This window comes from Trachurus japonicus, chromosome 8, assembly GCF_045865225.1.
Source record: "Trachurus japonicus isolate A0001 chromosome 8, Traja_1.0".
In the NCBI taxonomy this organism is placed as follows: Eukaryota; Metazoa; Chordata; class Actinopteri; order Carangiformes; family Carangidae; genus Trachurus; species Trachurus japonicus.
In genome coordinates this window covers 25,691,900-25,709,503 of record NC_140914.1, presented here as the reverse complement: position 1 = coordinate 25,709,503, position 17,604 = coordinate 25,691,900, and the positions used below count along the sequence as shown (strand labels likewise).

Below are 17,604 nucleotides of genomic sequence, written 5' to 3'. Positions count from 1 at the left end.
GGGTGTGTTTTTTACTACCTTTCTCCGACGAGATGGAAAACGTGAAAATAGGGGACATTTTGGTGCGGTGAAGAAAAAGCGTCTCATGGTGCTAAAATACTTCAAATAAGGGAGAAGGTTTCAGTGAGGGGGTAAATGTGCAGAAGCGCCGTGCAATGGCCCCCGGCGGCGCTGACGCAGTAGACGCCGCAGCCGAAGTTGACTGCTCGTGTTTATGACGGTTTTATTTCCTTTTCGCTTCGACAGGAGTAAGGACCGTATGTAACGAGTGTTGTGTAAACACAACCTCCATATGTCTCGATAAAGCATGGACGGGTGGAGCCCTATCGTTGCAGCAGCGTCGGACAATGACCGGTCCAGCTCCGAGGGGGAGTACATGCTGGAGCCCGGACCCGAGGATGCAACCCGGGAGGCGGCGGCGGCGGCAGCGGCGGAGGACGGAGAGCAGCGGGGCAACGTGGAGGGGATGGACGACGGGGGTACTGGTGCTGTCGGGTTTGGGATAAGTGGTACTGGCGAGGGCAAAGTGGTTTTGGGTCGAGTCGGACAGAGAGACGACAAGGAACTCAGGTACCTGCACTTGTTGTGGGAGCCCGGGCGAGCTGAGCTTGGTGGCGACGCTGCAGTGGCGAGCAAGCTGGGGAAGATGACGGGCAGCCGGGCCAGGAGACACCACAGAGCCGCGAGGAACCTGGGTCCCATCGGTAAAGATATTTACGGTAAGTTACTGTGTCAGGTAGCCTCTTAATTTAGAAATAAACAAGCTGAGTGAGCGTCCGTGTATGTGCAGAGAGCCAGGTGTTGACTAGACAAGTAAAGATATATAATCAATCAGGTAAAGACAAGAACTGATTATTGAATAACTGAAGTTATAGCCTATCACACAGTTGTCACATGGTGAATAACGAGAAAAGAACACAACATTTCAACAAAATCACATCGTGATAAAATCGCAGTTGTATCTACTCTCATCTCTTCCTATCAGCATGATGCACATTTCCTCTTCACACACAATATTACACCATATAGTTGCATTATATGGTGGAAATTACATTGACACTCCTTTGGAAAGTGTAGATCCATGTAAATGCTGTCTTTGTTCTTCTAATGCCATACAGTCTCACCTCATCCAATCATTAAACCATATTTACATACCTCTCACTTTGACTGTCTAATCTCCACAGCTGTGAAAAGACTGAGGGAAGCAGCAAACAGCAACGACATCGACACAGGTACAAGCAGAGATGCAAGATGCGGTGAAATACTTTTTAAAGTGCTGTAAGAGAAGGATGGCATTTGCTAATAAAGTTGTGTTCTTTCAGTTCGAAAACTCCTGCAAGATGACATAGACCCATGTGCAGCAGATGACAAGGGAAGGACAGCTCTTCATTTCTCTTCCTGCAATGGCAACGAGAGCATTGGTAAGTTGATGTCAAGTATGAAGATGTGAAGACACTATCATAGATAATCAAAGTGAATGCAGCAGGTTGAAGCGAAAACAATCCATCCTTTGTTGAACAATACATTGAAAAGTTGTGCTGCTTTGTTGCTGATCCTTTTGATGATTTTTCTGTCTGTAGTGCAACTGTTGCTGAGCCACGGCGCTGACCCTAACCAGCGAGACAGCCTGGGAAATACCCCTCTTCATCTGGGTAAGAGAACAATCACTGTGACCCATAAAGCCCACACAGCACTGTGGTCACTAATGATTGTGGCTGTGGTTTCAACCTGACACACAACTGTGCAGCTTCTTCAGGCTTACACCTGTTGAGATGTGCAGATGTGCTGTGCTACAGAAAACAGAATTTTATCTTTGTTTATTTGTGTAAAGCAGTTTTGTTAATGTACATTGTGTCTGTTTCATCTGTGTTTCTGCAGCTGCCTGTACTAACCATGTGCCTGTTATCACCACTTTGCTGAGAGGAGGTGAGACCACTGTACATACATATGATGTTTCCCATAACAAGAGAAAGCTGAAAATACATGTGATCAAAATCAACTTTTTATGTTTTATATTAGACCATTTTCAAGTAGATGTCTGTTGCCCTGAAGGAACATGGGAAAGACATTGTGCAATGTGCATAAAGGAGTTCTTTGTAAGAATTTCCCAGAAATCTTGTAGTGCTTATTTCTGCTTATAACATGGTTTTGATCTGAATCAAAAGAGATTCAACATGTCTTTTACAAGTTTCATGTAGATATTTTTAACAGGATACATGCATTTAATAGCCTCAATGCACAACATCCAGCTTGTCATGAGCATTTTTACAGATTGCACAAGTAAGCAATAAAGGTAATAATATTAGGACAGTGATGCACTCTAACTTGCTGTAACATGGGAATAATGGACTAGCTGGAGGTGAAGACAACCACAGTGTCCAGCAGACAAAGTGCTTTCCATGTACCCTTTAAACAAACTTCTTTTTGCTAATGGCAATATTTTACATATGATCTCTAATGGGTGGAGTGCATTTCCCCTCTCACTAAACCTTTGCCAAGCCATTGTTTTTGATTTTTTTCCCCCCCTCCATGTTGCCAGGTTTCAATCTTGTTCTCTCGCCTTTCCTTTGCTGGCATGTTGTACTTTTTTCAGTGAGATTATGCCGTTGGGTTAGTTGTGCACAAACAAAATAGGGAATCACTTGCAAGAACATTGGTCTATAGATCTGTTAATGAACAAAACTCACAGTTACTTTTGAGTTAATAGTTAAACAGCTAGTGAATTGAACCACTTATAAAATGTACAAGAAATTAATTGTTGCACTAGGTTCTTGTTGATTAATACAGGATACCATGAGCACTGATTAAATATGGTGACTAAACTCTCCACCAATCTTATGTGATGTTTTGATGTACTAGTATTGACACTTAATCAGCCAATCCAATTCAATCATGTATAACTCTAATTAACTTTGAAAATGAATGCATAAATACTCACAATATAAAGATAACAAGATATATTGGTAACACTTTACTTGATGCCTATCTCTATAACGCATTATAACTATACTTATAATGCAGTTATAGCACTGTATAACTATAGTTATAAACACTCATAAATGATCATAATGCTTTATAACAATAACCATAACACACTATAAAACATTTTATCATGACTTATAAGGTCAAGTATTATAATGCATTATAATTGTTAGGGTTATAAATATAGTAATAATGTGTTATAATTGGCTAATTACCATAAGGCTTTATAACAATAAGCATAACACATCATAGAGCATTCTATAATGGTTTATAAGGTCAAGTATTATAATAGAGTTATAATTGCTCTATAATGTGTTATGCTTATTGTTATAAAGCCTTATGGTTATTTATGAGTGTTTATAATGATAGTTATACATGTCTATAAGCCAATTATAATACGTATAACTATATTTATAATGCATTATCGATGTGGGCATTGTCAGTGAGTTACTAACAATTATAACGTATTATAATACCTGACCTTATAAGTCATGTTAAAATGCTTTATAGTGTGTTATGATTATTGTTATAAAGCATTATGATCATTTATTGGTGTTTATAACTATAGTTATATAGTGCTATAACTGCATTATAACTCATTATGAATATGGTTATAATGCGTTATAGAGATAGGCGTCAAGTAAAGTGTTAAGATATATTTTATTGATCACAGACAGGGAAACTACTGAATCATGTTGTTGTAAATTTGAGTGATTAGATGTATAACAATACCAGTCCTTTATCTTTTAAAGCCAATAAACCTACACGTTTATAGCTGTTTATTAACTAGAAACAAACAAATTAATAGGCTGTATAATCTGTTTGTGTGAAGGAGCCCGTGTGGACGCCCTCGACCGAGCGGGCAGGACCCCGCTGCATCTCGCTCGCTCCAAACTCAACATCCTGCAGGAAGGAGATTCACGCAGCTTAGAAACGCTGAGAGGGGAAGTCACACAGGTAGATAATGCATCAACTTAGAGTGGTGTAATGAATCAGGAACTTGATGCTTTGATATTGATAGATCATGATTTGTTTCTATGTGACTTTCCTTTACAGATTATTCAAATGCTGAGGGAATACCTGAACTTAATGGGCCAGAGTGAAGCTAAAGAGCGGCTGGAGCACATCTCCACACAGCTGCAGCACACACGCACCAAAGAGCAGGTGAGACCTAAGACTGAGATTCACATGCATAAAAACCAAGATTTATGATGTAATTAAACTGAGATGTGCATGTTCTTCAGTTTACAGGTATTGGTGATTTGCAATGCATCAAATTTTCACTAACTTGTACATGTTTACTTTGTTTCGTTTTTTCCAGGTGGATGAGGTGACTGATTTATTGGCTAGTTTTACATCGCTCAGTCTACAGAAACAGAATCTGGGGGATAGGTAGAAGATAAAGTGTGTAGAGGGCTGAAGTCCTGCTCCTTACCAAGCAAGCCTGCTCTACTAGCCTCCAAACAAGCAAACTGAGGTTTTCTGTCCAGTAACATTTGAACACGTCATTTTAACCAAGATAAGAATATTTTCTTAGCTCTGATGAGGTTTTGATAGGGTGCTCATGTCTAAGACTAACATGCCAACAAAATTATTGTTATCTTGGCTAAATTGAAAATATGCTTACATTTGTATGAGGTCAGTACTGTTGTGCAGTAGATAACTGTTCAGCTTACAGACAGAAAAAAAGTATCACACATGAACTCTTCAGAAGACAGATAAAAGAACTTCTAAAGGGCGAAATACATTGAGAACAGGAAGCTTGTAGAAAAGAAGCTAACCCAATGCAGTGGGACGTTGGCTCTCTACTGTGTGTATATGTGTGTATGTATGTGTGGGTGAGTCATTGCTGTGTTTGTGCACAGGTTTTCTTGTTGCCTGCCATTGTTAGCCAAGCTCTATGATCACTATGGGATGTATTTCTCATGAAATGATTTCATAATTTTCACTGTTGTAATTTTTGATTCTTTGGATCACAATGCCTTTTTCTCTTGTATTGCATGTTGTGTTAATGTCGTTGTATTGTAAAAAATAAATAAAAAAATTTGACTGTTGTTGTAAATGGATGTGTGAACCAATAAATCATTATCTTTGGCTATATTCATGAAATATTGTCTTTCATACTGTATGAATGTGTATTGAAGCTATTATTAGGTGGTACCTATACCAGCCTTCACTAAAATGTATGAATCATACATTTTAGTGAAGGCTGGTATAGGTATTTGTTTAATAGACTTAATTCAGTGTAAACATTTTAAATGAGAGCGCCCTTTATAACTGTCACAGTCAATTTAGGATACATTGTAGGCCTACTACAGTTTTAGCGAATGTGTTGCTAATGTGGCTACTTTCCCTCACGCTGATTGGCTGCATCACCCAAGCCCCGCCCATACACGGACACGTATTGTTTCGCCGATAATAAAAGATGGCGACTGGACCCGCGTAAATTGGAGATCTCATAGAGGTAGTAAAATCTAATAAACACATTGTTTTCTCAGCTCCAGTGTTGCTAAACTACACATGCTGTCATCTCAGGGGAAAAGAAGACATAAGCAGAGTTAAATGCATTGCTACCACAGTGTTTTTGTCCACTTGAGGCGACCGCGGCCTACGAGTGGGTGAAAGCCTCGGCCTTTCCTTAGCCGCAGTCACCGGCCAGCTGGGGACGCACTCGGCGGGACGGGGTCGAGTGCTGGAAGTGTTGCGATGGGGAGCTAAGGAGTCAAAGTGAATGGAGAGGGGGTGTGTTTGTGTATCTTTACAAAAGTAGGCGGGAATTTGTTTAGCCATCATTTTGTACTCTTTGGTAGGTGAAAGACCTCGTCAGTAATTTAATATAACCGGAATTGCATTTTTCCTGAAGTTCTTGAGTGTTGTACTGACCAGGAATAGTTGCAGCAGCCGACCAAGTAACGTTAGCCATGAAGGTGTAGTAACCTTTGTTGATAACCATGTAACGTTAAAATAATCAGGACAGAAACGTCCACGATTTCCCCTCGTTACCCTAAGCAGCTGTTGCTCTTTTCAGGGGTAAAATCTACTATTATTACTGTTGTAAATACTAATATTGCTTTTCTTCTAATTCTTTTACCCCGAACAGGTCGTTATCCTGCCCTTATGTTGTCAGTGACATCCTGTGACAAGTCAACTTGTTGTCAACAGAGGAACCATGGCTTTTGAGGAGATCAAGAGCAAAGGAGGAATGGGTAATGCCATAATATTGTTTTACAGTGTTCCTGTTGCAGGCTTATCAAACAATGTGTCTGGTGCAGTCAGAAAGGGAAAACATTTCAGGAGATGTAACAAGGTCGATCATATTGGCTGTTAGATATTTCTCACTCCACATCTGTCTTAGAGAATCATTTTTTTTTACTGTCCACGTTAAGATTATAATATAGACTCTATATATTTTAGATGTGGGAATGGATGGAGACAGGGGTCTTGTGGCCGGTCGCAGCCAGAGAGAGAAGAGGAGGTCATACAAAGATCTGCTAAGAGAAGAAGAGGAGATTGCTGCTCAGGTCCGCAAGTCTTCAAAAAAACGTCCCAAGGTAAGTTATCCCTCTGTAATAACAGAATATAATAATTAAAATAAAGAAACTAAAATTGTTTTATATATTACAGTGCAATTGGACATTTCAATATATTTAACAATGTGTCTGGATTGCTCAGTAGTGTTAACTAAAGTAGCTGTGTTCATTTCAATCAGGATTCAGAACTTTTCATGCTGGGAGGGGACTCGCACAAAAAGAAGAAGAAACATAATGATGACTACTATTACAGAGGTGAGATGTTGATCTATTGTAATAATCAGTTCATTCACAAAGCATTGACCCTTATTGACGTTTTATTTGTCCTTTCTCTCCCCTCTCAGACCATGATGGTTCAGGCCCACCTTCCCACAAGAAAAAGCGCAAGTCTGCAGACCGCTCTCCACCCATGTCTTCCCCAACATCTTCCCATTCGACAGATACAGCGATGGGCCTCCTGCAGGCCATCACCTCCCCCTTGGCCACAGGCTCAGACCCCAGCCCACACTTACACAAAAAACCCTCCTACCCCTCGTTCTCCTCACACTCCTCCAAGGACCGCAAACGTGAGGGCAGCAGCGGCAGTGGAAGCAAAAGTAGCCACTCCCTCTCTCACTCCCGCCCTGTGTCTTCCTCGTCATCTTCCTCCAAGAAGCACTCCTCTTCCTCAAAATCATCTCTGTTCCACGGTGGAGCTCCCAAGGAGGAGCCTTTGACGTTAAGAGAGGCCGACGGGCTGAAGATGAAGCTCATCATGTCGCCAGAGAAAGAGGAAGGAGAAACCTTCCCATTCACGCCACACTCGTCCAAAGGGGGTGTGAAGAAAGAGAAGGACAGAGACAGGATGCAGCTCTCAAAGTCACCCAAGAAGAAGCTACAGCAGAATCGTGATCCACTGCCGGTAGTGGGCAAAGAAGTGGAGGTGGAAGGTAAAAAACCTAAATGATGCACTAGGATATGGAAGTTATTTTTGACTCAGTAACAGAATGCAAAAAAATATGTTCATTTATACCTGTGGTGTGTGTTGCTTTGCTCTGTGTTACACAGGTCATTATGGAGGTGGTATGGGAGATGATAGTTCCTCATCTGGGGGTGAGCTGGAGGCAGGAGAGCTAGTTATAGATGATTCATACACACACCTGTCGAAAAAGAAGAAGAAGAGCAAAAAAAGCAAGAAGAAAAAGGACAAGGAGAAAGACAGAGACAAGGATAAAAGCGGCAAGGACAAGAAGCACAGCAAAGGATTTGCGGGTGAGTTTATGTGGAAAGAAATGAAACGAGAAAACTCCCTGCTCAGTATCATGCATGTCCACCTACTTTTGGGTCTACTTCAACAGACTGCAATTGTTAGTAGTTGTGTAGAGGGCAGGAGACGAGTGCCATTGGCCACTAAGAGTCTAATATAATGGTGCCAAACATCACCTACTGCACAATTTGCCTTTGAAATGTTTTTTTTAATGTTATCACCCTGAGAAAATCAGAACATGTATGAAAACATGGATCAATGATGCCACTTTTTGTTAAATGGATATTTCAACATTTTGGCAAATTCGCCCATTGCCTTAATTCGTATAGTTTTAGGAGTAGGTTCATTACCTTAATTGTCGGTGCAAGCTGTTTTGAGATCGGCGGGGCAGAGACGCAAGCTGCTCAGCTAACACAACGGAGGCTCATGGTATTTCTACGTTTCCCTCATCAAACTAAATACACAATCCAACAACTCCAAAACGTTGTGACCTGCACATTCGCCACACTATGAAATAAAAAACGAATAATTATGTAACATTATAACACATGAAGCAAACACTCTGAACTACTTGCGCTTTTGAAGTCACTCCACAGAGCAGCCGTGTCAGGGATGTAGTTCAGTCTCTGCATTTGCCTCGAAAACAACTCTCGTGACGTTCCATCATTATCTCAGAGCCTGGTGAATGTGCAGGTCACAACTTGTCCATGAGAAAGTTTTGAAGTTGTAGCATTGTGTATTTGATGAGGGAAAGCCTGGAAATACAGCACGCCGTGCAGAGCTCACGTCTCAAAACAGCTTGCACCGATTAAAGGCAATTAACCTACCTCTAAGACTATAGGGATTATGGCAATAGGCGATTTTGCCAAAATGTTGAAATATCCCTTTAGGTTTGATAGAATCAGTGGCAAAAAGTACTTTAACTTTATTCACTATAATAACTGATTAAACTCCAATAAAGTGTTGTTACTATACCAAAATTATGACTTCGATATGATACCTGCCTAAATATCTTGATACGTGAAATGATACCACAGTAAAAATCTTAAACATCAGGAAAAGTTATGTAATAATTGATGAGAACATAGAACTGTCAAAACAAGGCATCAGAGGATGAGAAAAAGCTGGAAAACAATTATTATACTTTTGCCGATACCGTATCGGCCCATACCCAAAACCGATCTGATACAAATGTTGATTTATTAGACTGTATACTGCAGGGATGCAAACAGCGCGCCGAAAAGCGAAACTCGCTTTTTTCATGACCAATTAGGTGACTTGTGTGAATCGTTCAGATCCGAAGAGTTTTTGTTTTTGGTAGGGGAGGGGGGGTCTCAGCGTCTCAGCGTCTCAGCTCGGGTCAGTAAAATGTTTGACAGGCTGACAGTGACAATTACGTGAAACTGAGGCGAACTCATTCATGGTTGTCTCTGATTACACTGATAACAGCCGACCTCCAATGTAGACGCGACATGCGCGCTCGTTACCCAAAGCGGCGCGTATCCGCGTGCAGTCGGTGCGACGGCGACGGCGTTTTTTCCCCCGTGCATGTCCGTGGAGCTGTGGCCGCGGACATGCACGGTTCCCTACGTTGCTGTGTCAGGCAGGTGTTTCCACGGAGATCTGCCCCGTTTCAGAGGTGAAGGAAGCCCTGAGTGGAGAGACGTCGCCTCCGCGATGTAGAATGTGTTCAATTAAAGTGAAACTAACACATTATATAGGCCTATATGTCCATTACACACTGAATGAAACATCCCATGTCTTTATTTATTCAGTTTATTTTAATAGTAATAATTATGACTAACATTCAGTGAAGACCTAAAATTCAGTATCTCCGAAATTGAAATATTGCAAAGGAATTTTTAAAAAAAAAGCATTTTTAATATAGAAATGTTGGCCTTCTGAAAACTATGTCCATCTATATGCACTCAATACTTACTACTGGAACTACTGGAAATGGACTTTTCCATGATATTGTAATGTAATCATTTGTTAATGGTGAGCACCAGCACCCCCCCCCCCCCCACGCCAGACAATTCCTCTCTTTTTTGGTCCTGACCCGTTTGCATCCCTGATACTGTACCTTGCTATGTGGAAGAGAGCAACGGCATTAGCTTGACTTAAACATTACTTTCCTAACTTTGTAACATGTTGTTGCTCTGTGTTTATGTCTACTGGCATGCTGTGCATGCTGCCGACACGTGATGTAGCACGCCACAAGCATAGAATTTAAGTGAATAGATCAGCGTCATGGTTAAGCCCCATTATCTGATCTAGCTATTGGTCAACATAGCTGTTTGATCCAATATCTGATCTTAATATCAGATTGGTGCATCCCTAATGGTACCATAATGTCATAATGTGTTCATACATTTTAATATCCAACCAACATTTTTTAAAAGAAAAACAAAATAACAAATACAAAAAGAGAGGATAATTCTTCACTAAACCCAGTCTGAAATTTCATGGTGAAACATTGTCTGAGTGCTTCTGTTCATTCCTCAGAGTTAATATATTTTTAATTCCCTGACCTTTAACCCTCACTCTTGCATCACCTATGTTTTGTCTTTGTATGACTTTTTTCAGACTCATCAAGGGGCCACAGCCACTCCCACCCCACTGTCACCCACAGTGCCGTAGGCCCAATGTATGCCATGGGCACACCCATCCCTCCACACCACCATCAAGCCAATGATGGAGTGACTGAAAAGAAGAAGAAAAAAGAGGAGAAAGATCGGGAGAAGCACGAGAAAGAGAAAGATAAGGTAAATATGTAAGGGATAATGTATAGTTCGGAGGTTGTTATGGAGAAATAAACCCCTTCAGGTTGTATGAAACCCCTCCGCTTCGCGTCGGGGTTCCATACAACCTGTCAGGGTTTATTTCTCCATAACAACCGACCAACTATACATTATCCCGCTTAGAACACGGCCTACAACTAAATCATTCAATAATGTAACACAAAATAATGATAAAAAGAGATTTTATTCATGTAAAATTAGACCGTTGCTCAGGACGCCGCTCTGACCAGCGTAGCACAGAAAAGAGAAAGTATGCAGGATATTTACTTTATGTTTCATTTTTACCGTCATTAAATAGCTTCGGACTAATAGTGATGTTAGATAAACGACTTGTAACCTGTTACAGGGAGAGTGGAGGCTCCTAAGTTATTTCCACATCGTGGCTGAAAAGTAAACTTGCATCAGAACTTCTGACCGTGTCACAGCTCCTCTCCTCTCTGTAGCTCCGCGACACAAACGCACCCCATAATCTCTTGTTTATGACAGATAGGACTACACAAAATACATCGTAACGTGTATGGTAATCCATCGATCCACTGATTGATTATCAAAGGCTTCAAATGCACGAACGGGAGGAGGCTCAGCAAAACAGCGGCCGTGACCGGACATGCAGAGTCGGCCGTTGCTATGGAGTCCCTAGCAACGGTCCGCTCAGCGGTGGTCTATCGAGAAATAAACACCGCAGAATATTGGTGATTGACCAATCAGAATCGAGTATTCAAGAGAGCCGTGTTCTAAATTATAATATAGGCTTGACATTTGTAGAGAGGGTGGAAATCAGTCAGATTAGACAAATGCCAAGTAATTCTTGAGTTAACAACCCTCTATGACACTGAATTGTTTGCATTTTCTTGTCTCTGTCCTCCTTTAGCCCAAGAAGAAGAACACAACAGCATACCAGGTGTTCTGTAAGGAGTACAGGGTCAACATCAATGCAGAACAGCCAGGACTAGGTGGGTCAAATATATTAAATAAATAATACATCATACCTTTGTTGAAAATACATTTGGTGGCAGATTGTCCTGTTAACTGTTACTAAAAGATGCCATTTTAACAATGTTTGCATATCTAATCTGCAGTCTTTGGTGAGCTAAGCAAAAAGTTGGCAGAGGTGTGGAAGGCCATGCCTGAGAAAGACAAACTAGTAAGTTTTTCCTTATATGTATTCAAGGTTGGAGAAAGCTTTAGAGATGATTAATGGTATATGGTGATGCACTGACCACCCCGTGCTTACTGTGTGTGCCTCTACAGGTTTGGAGACAGAAAGCTCAGTACCTGCAGCACAAACAGAATAAAGCTGAGGCCACAACAATCAAACATAAGAGCTCCAATGAGAGCAAAAGCAAAGGTATTTTAAAGAGATAAATGATAAAACTTAATGATTTCAGCCTTATCTCTTGATCTCACCACTGTCCTTTTGTCATAAAAGTCATAGCAACAGGAACTGGGATGGTGTCGCCAAACAAAGCTCCCAGCACTATGTCCCTGTCCCCCGCACGAGTCCCAGAGGTTGATCCCATCGATGCAGCAGCTCACCTGCAGCTGTTAGGAGAGTCTCTGTCTCTGATTGGACATCGACTGCAGGAAACAGAGGTAGGTTTCCTCATGCATGTGTGCACACGGAGGACAAGATTTTTTTTGTGGTCTGAACGTCACCACACGGTCTGAATATCTATCTAAGAGGTTTATTTTTGTGCCACATTTTACAAGTCTGACATTGAATACTCCTGATAAATGAATACATGAATCATGTGGGTGATGTTTCTTTGTGGCAGGGGATGGTTGCAGTGTCTGGGAGTCTGTCCGTCCTTCTGGACTCCATCTTGTGTGCTCTGGGTCCTCTGACCTGTCTCACAGCACAGATACCACAGTTAAACGGCTGCCCTCGAAACGTCTTGGTACAGTATATACATCATCATTTTGAGTGTTGTCTGCTTCCTCTTCACTTGAACTACACTACATGTGCACCTCAATTGCAATATTCTCACAAAGTCTTCTCTCTTCCTATCAGTCAAACACATTGGACAACATTGCCTACATCATGCCTGGCCTGTGAGTAAAGGATGATAATCACTCTGGATCATGTCAACAGAAGTCGTCAGATTTGACTGGAACGGTTTCCGTACAGAAGTGACTTTGGACTTTAATTTAAGCCACTGCTTGGCATTTGGAAACTTGGATATTTCTAGTGTCAACATGTTTTTAAAGTGTATTTTTTTAAAGACCTCATTCTCTTAATTTTCTAACTGTCATATTTTTTAAATGAAACGTTTTACTGAACGGGCTAATCTCTCTCGGCATGTCAGCTTAGTTTTACTGTCACTGTACAGCGTGGTCTGGTGTGAATGGGTGTATGCCTGTACTGAATGTCAGTGTGCATTAGGTGGGTGTGTCCTGTGTCCTGTAGTTGTCTTCATATTGGATTTTTTTTACTGAAATGTACAGGAACATTGAAGTCATTCTCTTTTGCTCATCATCGACACAAGGTAATATATTTAACCTGCTTATTTTCCTTTTACCATGTAAAAAGTACTGTCATGCATTCATGTTTTATAGATTTGATATTTTATTGTGGATACAGCATTTAGATTTTGACTGTACCTTAGAGTTTCAAATGTGACAGAAAACACCGTCAGGTGCAATCTTGTCCTGATCAAGAGCTGTTCAAGTGATTCACTGTCAGAGCTTCAGATTTAACAAAATGGAAACATTAAAATATGATCTGTTCAGCTATGACGCAGCCTCTGTCATTTTGTTAGCCACGTGTGTGTATTTCAGCAAGCCTCTGGATGGATTACCATGAAATCCTTTGACTTTTCTTCTCGCGCTACCTGGATGTTCATGTTTAAATTTTGTGGTGAAATGTGTAAAAGACTTGTGGATAATACAGACAATCATATTTTTAGTATACTGTCACTTCCAAACTTACACCAAACTAAGAGAAAGCTACTAGACACACCTGTTGTCTATTGTCTCATCTGTTTGGTGCAACGAAATGCTAGCATACCAACATGCTAAACACAGATGTTGAACATCAGCAATACACAGGTGCTTACATCTAGATATGCCACTGAATCAACATGCTGACATAAACAAACTTACCCTACTTTCTTATCTGCTTTATTAAGTGTAGTTTAACATTTTAGTAATGCTCACATAAAAAATACCTACTTTTAAGAAAATACCAAAAGAAAGGAAAAAAGTTGAAGGAATTAATTGAAATGATGGAGAATATTTTGACGAAAGATTTTTAATAAAAAAAACAAACGTGTCCTGCAGCTCAGCCTGCTTTATGCTCATACACTTTAAAAAAGGAAAACCTTTCACTGGGTGCAACCACACCGGACCCCACGCGGTCCTCGGGCCCGGGGTTGAGACACCGTGCCTCGGCCGCCACAACAGATGGAGCTGTGTTGTGTGTTCACCTCTGGAGGAGTCAGACAGGCGGGGAGAGTCCCTGGCCAGAGGCGGGTCTGAGTCAGTCTGCAGGAACTAGGAAGTGTGCTCATCCCTGTCTGACTCAACACTAAATACGGCAGCGAGCAGGACCAGAAATGTCAGCATCTGCTTCACAGTCAGGTAAGGCAAACATTTCATGTGTAAACAAGCCGCTTCACAAACCCACCCAGTGAGACATTAGCGTTAAAGGAGTCAAGTCAGTACTGTGAGGTTTGCCGCTGCGTGTTTTCCGTATTTGTGCGGTTTTGATGAAGAGGCGCAGCTGCAAAGGGCGCTGTCACTTCTGGGAAATTTTAAAGCGGTTGTGGCCGATGCCATGATACAACAGTTCGACTGCTATCATTAGAAACTGCACATACAATGAATAACACAGACTAATAATGTTACATTCATGCAAAAGATGATATGAGAGGAGTAATGTTATGTTACACTGTAAAAACTTCTCTGTGAACAACAGTGTTATGCAGTCAGTGTTAGCCTACTCAGGACTGGTACAGTGGACAAAATATTTTCCTTATTGTTTCACTGCTATGTGTCTTGGCTTCCTGTTAAACAGAGCTAAGGCTGGTGGTGCTGGGCCGGACCTGGGCAGGAAAGAAACCAGCAGTCAACACCATCCTTGGCCTGCAAGACCCAGAGCAGGGCACAGCGGTGGACGAGACCCAGGAGTGTAGTAAACACAGAGGAGAGGTGGCAGGCAGACAGGTGAGAGAGTGAAATAAACACAGAGAACAAACCAGCAGTTGTTATATAAGGCCAGAGAGGCATGCAGGAGTAATAACCACATGTAGATGTATAACCTGTAGTTAAGTATTCATAAAACATGTTTGAATACTGTCGATAACACATTGTGACTGTGGCTGAGGGATATAGCTCTCAGATCAACAGGTTTACAATTAACAAAAGCAGCATTTATATCTGGAATGACGTCACTTGACAACCAGAGGAAGAAAAGGGCAAATTTTACCAAAAGTTTTAAAATAAAAGTTCATTCAAATCTATTTTTGGATGCAAAATCAAACCCAGTTGCGATCCTTGTGGCCCAACTAGAGCTATAACCCTGCAGATCTCAGTTGTGGTTGGTTCAGCAGCACTGGTAGTTACTGGTGGAAACTCTCAGAATAGAAACACGCTTCTCTGTCAGCCATAAAAAGACCATGATAATGGATTGAATGTCTCATTGGAATTTGTTGCAGCTATAATTGTAGCAATGCAAACATTTTCCTTTTCATAATACCCCGAACCAGCTGTTTTGGATTATGTCATTATGTGACATGTGCACATGAGCAGGGCTTTGTCTTCCAGATTTTCATCCAGTACAGTGTTTCCCTTGTCCAGACTGTTTGAATCCAGTGCAGACATGGCTGAACACTACATGGAGAGTTAACTAATTGGTATAAACACATTTAATGGCCACGTCAGGAGAAACAGTCAAGAACTGTATTGAAAATCTTAAATAGCTTCAATAGAGAAACACACTTCTCTCATCCTGCCCATAAATGAGGAAGAATAATAAAACCCTTTTGAGGACCTAATTAAGGTGGTGAGCGTATTGCAGTGATGTCAGACCATTAAAAAGTGAGAAATTTTGTGTAATGCCATTTTTGTTTGTTTTTTTAAACAGGCATATTCTAGGTATTATTGAGCCGGCAGAAATCACTATGAAAAACATTACAGAAGTTCTCCGACAAACAGAACATTATACTATATATACAAAGAAAGAAAGTAAACGAAGAGATTTAGTTACACAAACATATACATCTGCAAATATAGCTGTATGATACATGTATGCCACATACCTGGATATACAAATGTCTACTGAATATTTACATGCATTACTGTTTCCTACAGTGGTATCTATGTAAATCCCTCTTGCCTTATCTTGTATTTGGTTACAGTTACACATTGGGTTGTAGCTTTGATGTACTTCAAAAGTGAAAAAAGGATTAAGCAAATGCCACTGAACCCCGAAGTTAAGCTTCCTCCACATCTCTATAGGTGGTGGTCGTCTCCAGTCCAGCCTGGTTCAGCTCTGACTGCAGCCCAGAGGAGAGGAGAAAACACATCTCCTCCTTCATCTCCTTATCCAGCCAGGGGCCGCATGCCTTCCTGCTGTGTGTCCCCGTGAACCAGCCGGCCGACGGGGAGGCCAAGGCGCTGGACGTCCTGACGAAGCTGTTTGGCCCCTCTGCCGTCAGCGGGAACACCATCATCCTCTTCACCCACACGGAGGAGCTGGAGGAGGACGAGCAGCTGAGCGAATATCTCGTCACATGGCGCAAAGACCTCCAGGAGCTGGTGGAGCGATGCGGCGAGCGCTACCACACCCTGGAAGCCCGCGGCGGAGAAGCGGAGGAGAGGAAAGCTGTGGAGGAGCTGCTGGAGAAGGTGGAGCAGGTGGCGAGAGAGAGCGAGACGCAACACCTGAGCTGCCCTCTGTACCGAGAGGCCGAGGAGAGAGTGAGACAGAGGCAGGAGGAGATAGTGAGAGAGAGAAGAGCGGAGGACAGGGTGTCTCCCACAGACTCACAACCAGAGGAAGACGTTACAGAGGAGGAAATGGAAGCTGTTCGTGAGGAGGCAGAGAGGAGCACAGGAGATCTGGATGTGGATATAGATGATATTTTCCCTCCCACCAGCGTCTCATCATCCTCCCCTGCTACCTCCTCTCTGTTTGGCCTGTGGGAGAAGCTGACTGGCTGGGTGAAGTGGCTGTCCACGCTGGTGAGAAGGGAGGCCCTGTTTGGAGCTCTGGTGGGCCTGTTTGTGGGGGGGCCGTTTGGGGGTATGGTGGGGGCCACAGTCGGATCAGTGGCTACTGAGGTGGGGAGAAGGAATACACAGAAAAAAACGAAATAAGAGTTGATCTCATATATTGTATTACGCATCAAGTTGCACCTTAATGTCACTTCACTGTTATTAAGCTATGGGCTCACCAGCTAGCACTTAACAGGATAGTATTTATGCTTGACCACTACACTAATCATTACCACTTTTTATTAGTAGTATTATCTAATCACTTTGTCAATGGTTAACATTATCATTAACAGATCACTAGTAACCCATTAATCATAACAATGTTTGGGTTGCCAGGTTTAAAAAAACAACAACAACCTGTGTATCTTCCTCATAATTTGCTGTTTTATCAAGTAGCCTTGTAATTTTCTCCTGATGGTTCAACTCAACAAGTTCAAAATGTAAAAGTTAACATTTTCTTCCACTACAGTAATACGTTAGTCTGCGATGTTAACAAGGTATTTATAACATTTATACATCAAACCATTTAGCCACAGTTGTTAATTTAAACATCCAGCAGCATTTATATGGAGTTTCTGAAGCTCAGAGTGGGCTGCTCTGCTGCTGCCAGCTTGGCAGTGCCTGATTCAGACTAATTCCCAGCTAATCCAAACACTGGCAAATGGGAGGGGCATTTTATCTGTGCAGATTTTGTTACATGGTGGTTTGTGGAAAGCATATGCTCACCAACCTTTGACTTAGATTGGCCACGGCCTCAATTATGCATAACTTTAAGCTTTAATTATAAAATTTTACCCATAACATTTCACCGTGTCCAGTTCTCATGAAG

General features: G+C 41.7%; 3 protein-coding genes across 3 annotated transcripts; all 3 read left to right on the top strand.

The window, feature by feature from the left end:
• The first annotated feature begins 95 nt into the window (after nucleotides 1-95).
• ankrd54 (ankyrin repeat domain 54) lies at nucleotides 96-4,695 on the top strand. The gene is made up of 8 exons (XM_085784987.1): nucleotides 96-719; nucleotides 1,185-1,232; nucleotides 1,323-1,421; nucleotides 1,581-1,652; nucleotides 1,879-1,926; nucleotides 3,815-3,939; nucleotides 4,039-4,146; nucleotides 4,304-4,695. The coding sequence occupies exons 1-8, from the start codon at nucleotides 308-310 to the stop codon at nucleotides 4,376-4,378; spliced, it is 987 nt and encodes a 328-aa protein (XP_085641113.1). The 5' UTR covers nucleotides 96-307; the 3' UTR covers nucleotides 4,379-4,695.
• A 686-nt stretch (nucleotides 4,696-5,381) lies between these two features.
• Nucleotides 5,382-13,295, top strand: hmgxb4a (HMG box domain containing 4a). Its single transcript, XM_085784984.1, has 13 exons — nucleotides 5,382-5,446; nucleotides 6,083-6,188; nucleotides 6,397-6,533; nucleotides 6,692-6,767; nucleotides 6,857-7,441; nucleotides 7,560-7,763; nucleotides 10,345-10,523; nucleotides 11,431-11,512; nucleotides 11,639-11,703; nucleotides 11,811-11,907; nucleotides 11,989-12,152; nucleotides 12,335-12,457; nucleotides 12,571-13,295. The coding sequence occupies exons 2-13, from the start codon at nucleotides 6,152-6,154 to the stop codon at nucleotides 12,613-12,615; spliced, it is 1,794 nt and encodes a 597-aa protein (XP_085641110.1). The 5' UTR covers nucleotides 5,382-5,446; nucleotides 6,083-6,151; the 3' UTR covers nucleotides 12,616-13,295.
• Nucleotides 13,296-13,980: 685 nt separating this feature from the next.
• Nucleotides 13,981-17,362, top strand: LOC146983415 (GTPase IMAP family member 9). The gene is made up of 3 exons (XM_085784983.1): nucleotides 13,981-14,138; nucleotides 14,575-14,723; nucleotides 16,017-17,362. The coding sequence occupies exons 1-3, from the start codon at nucleotides 14,114-14,116 to the stop codon at nucleotides 16,875-16,877; spliced, it is 1,035 nt and encodes a 344-aa protein (XP_085641109.1). The 5' UTR covers nucleotides 13,981-14,113; the 3' UTR covers nucleotides 16,878-17,362.
• The last annotated feature ends 242 nt before the right edge of the window (nucleotides 17,363-17,604 follow it).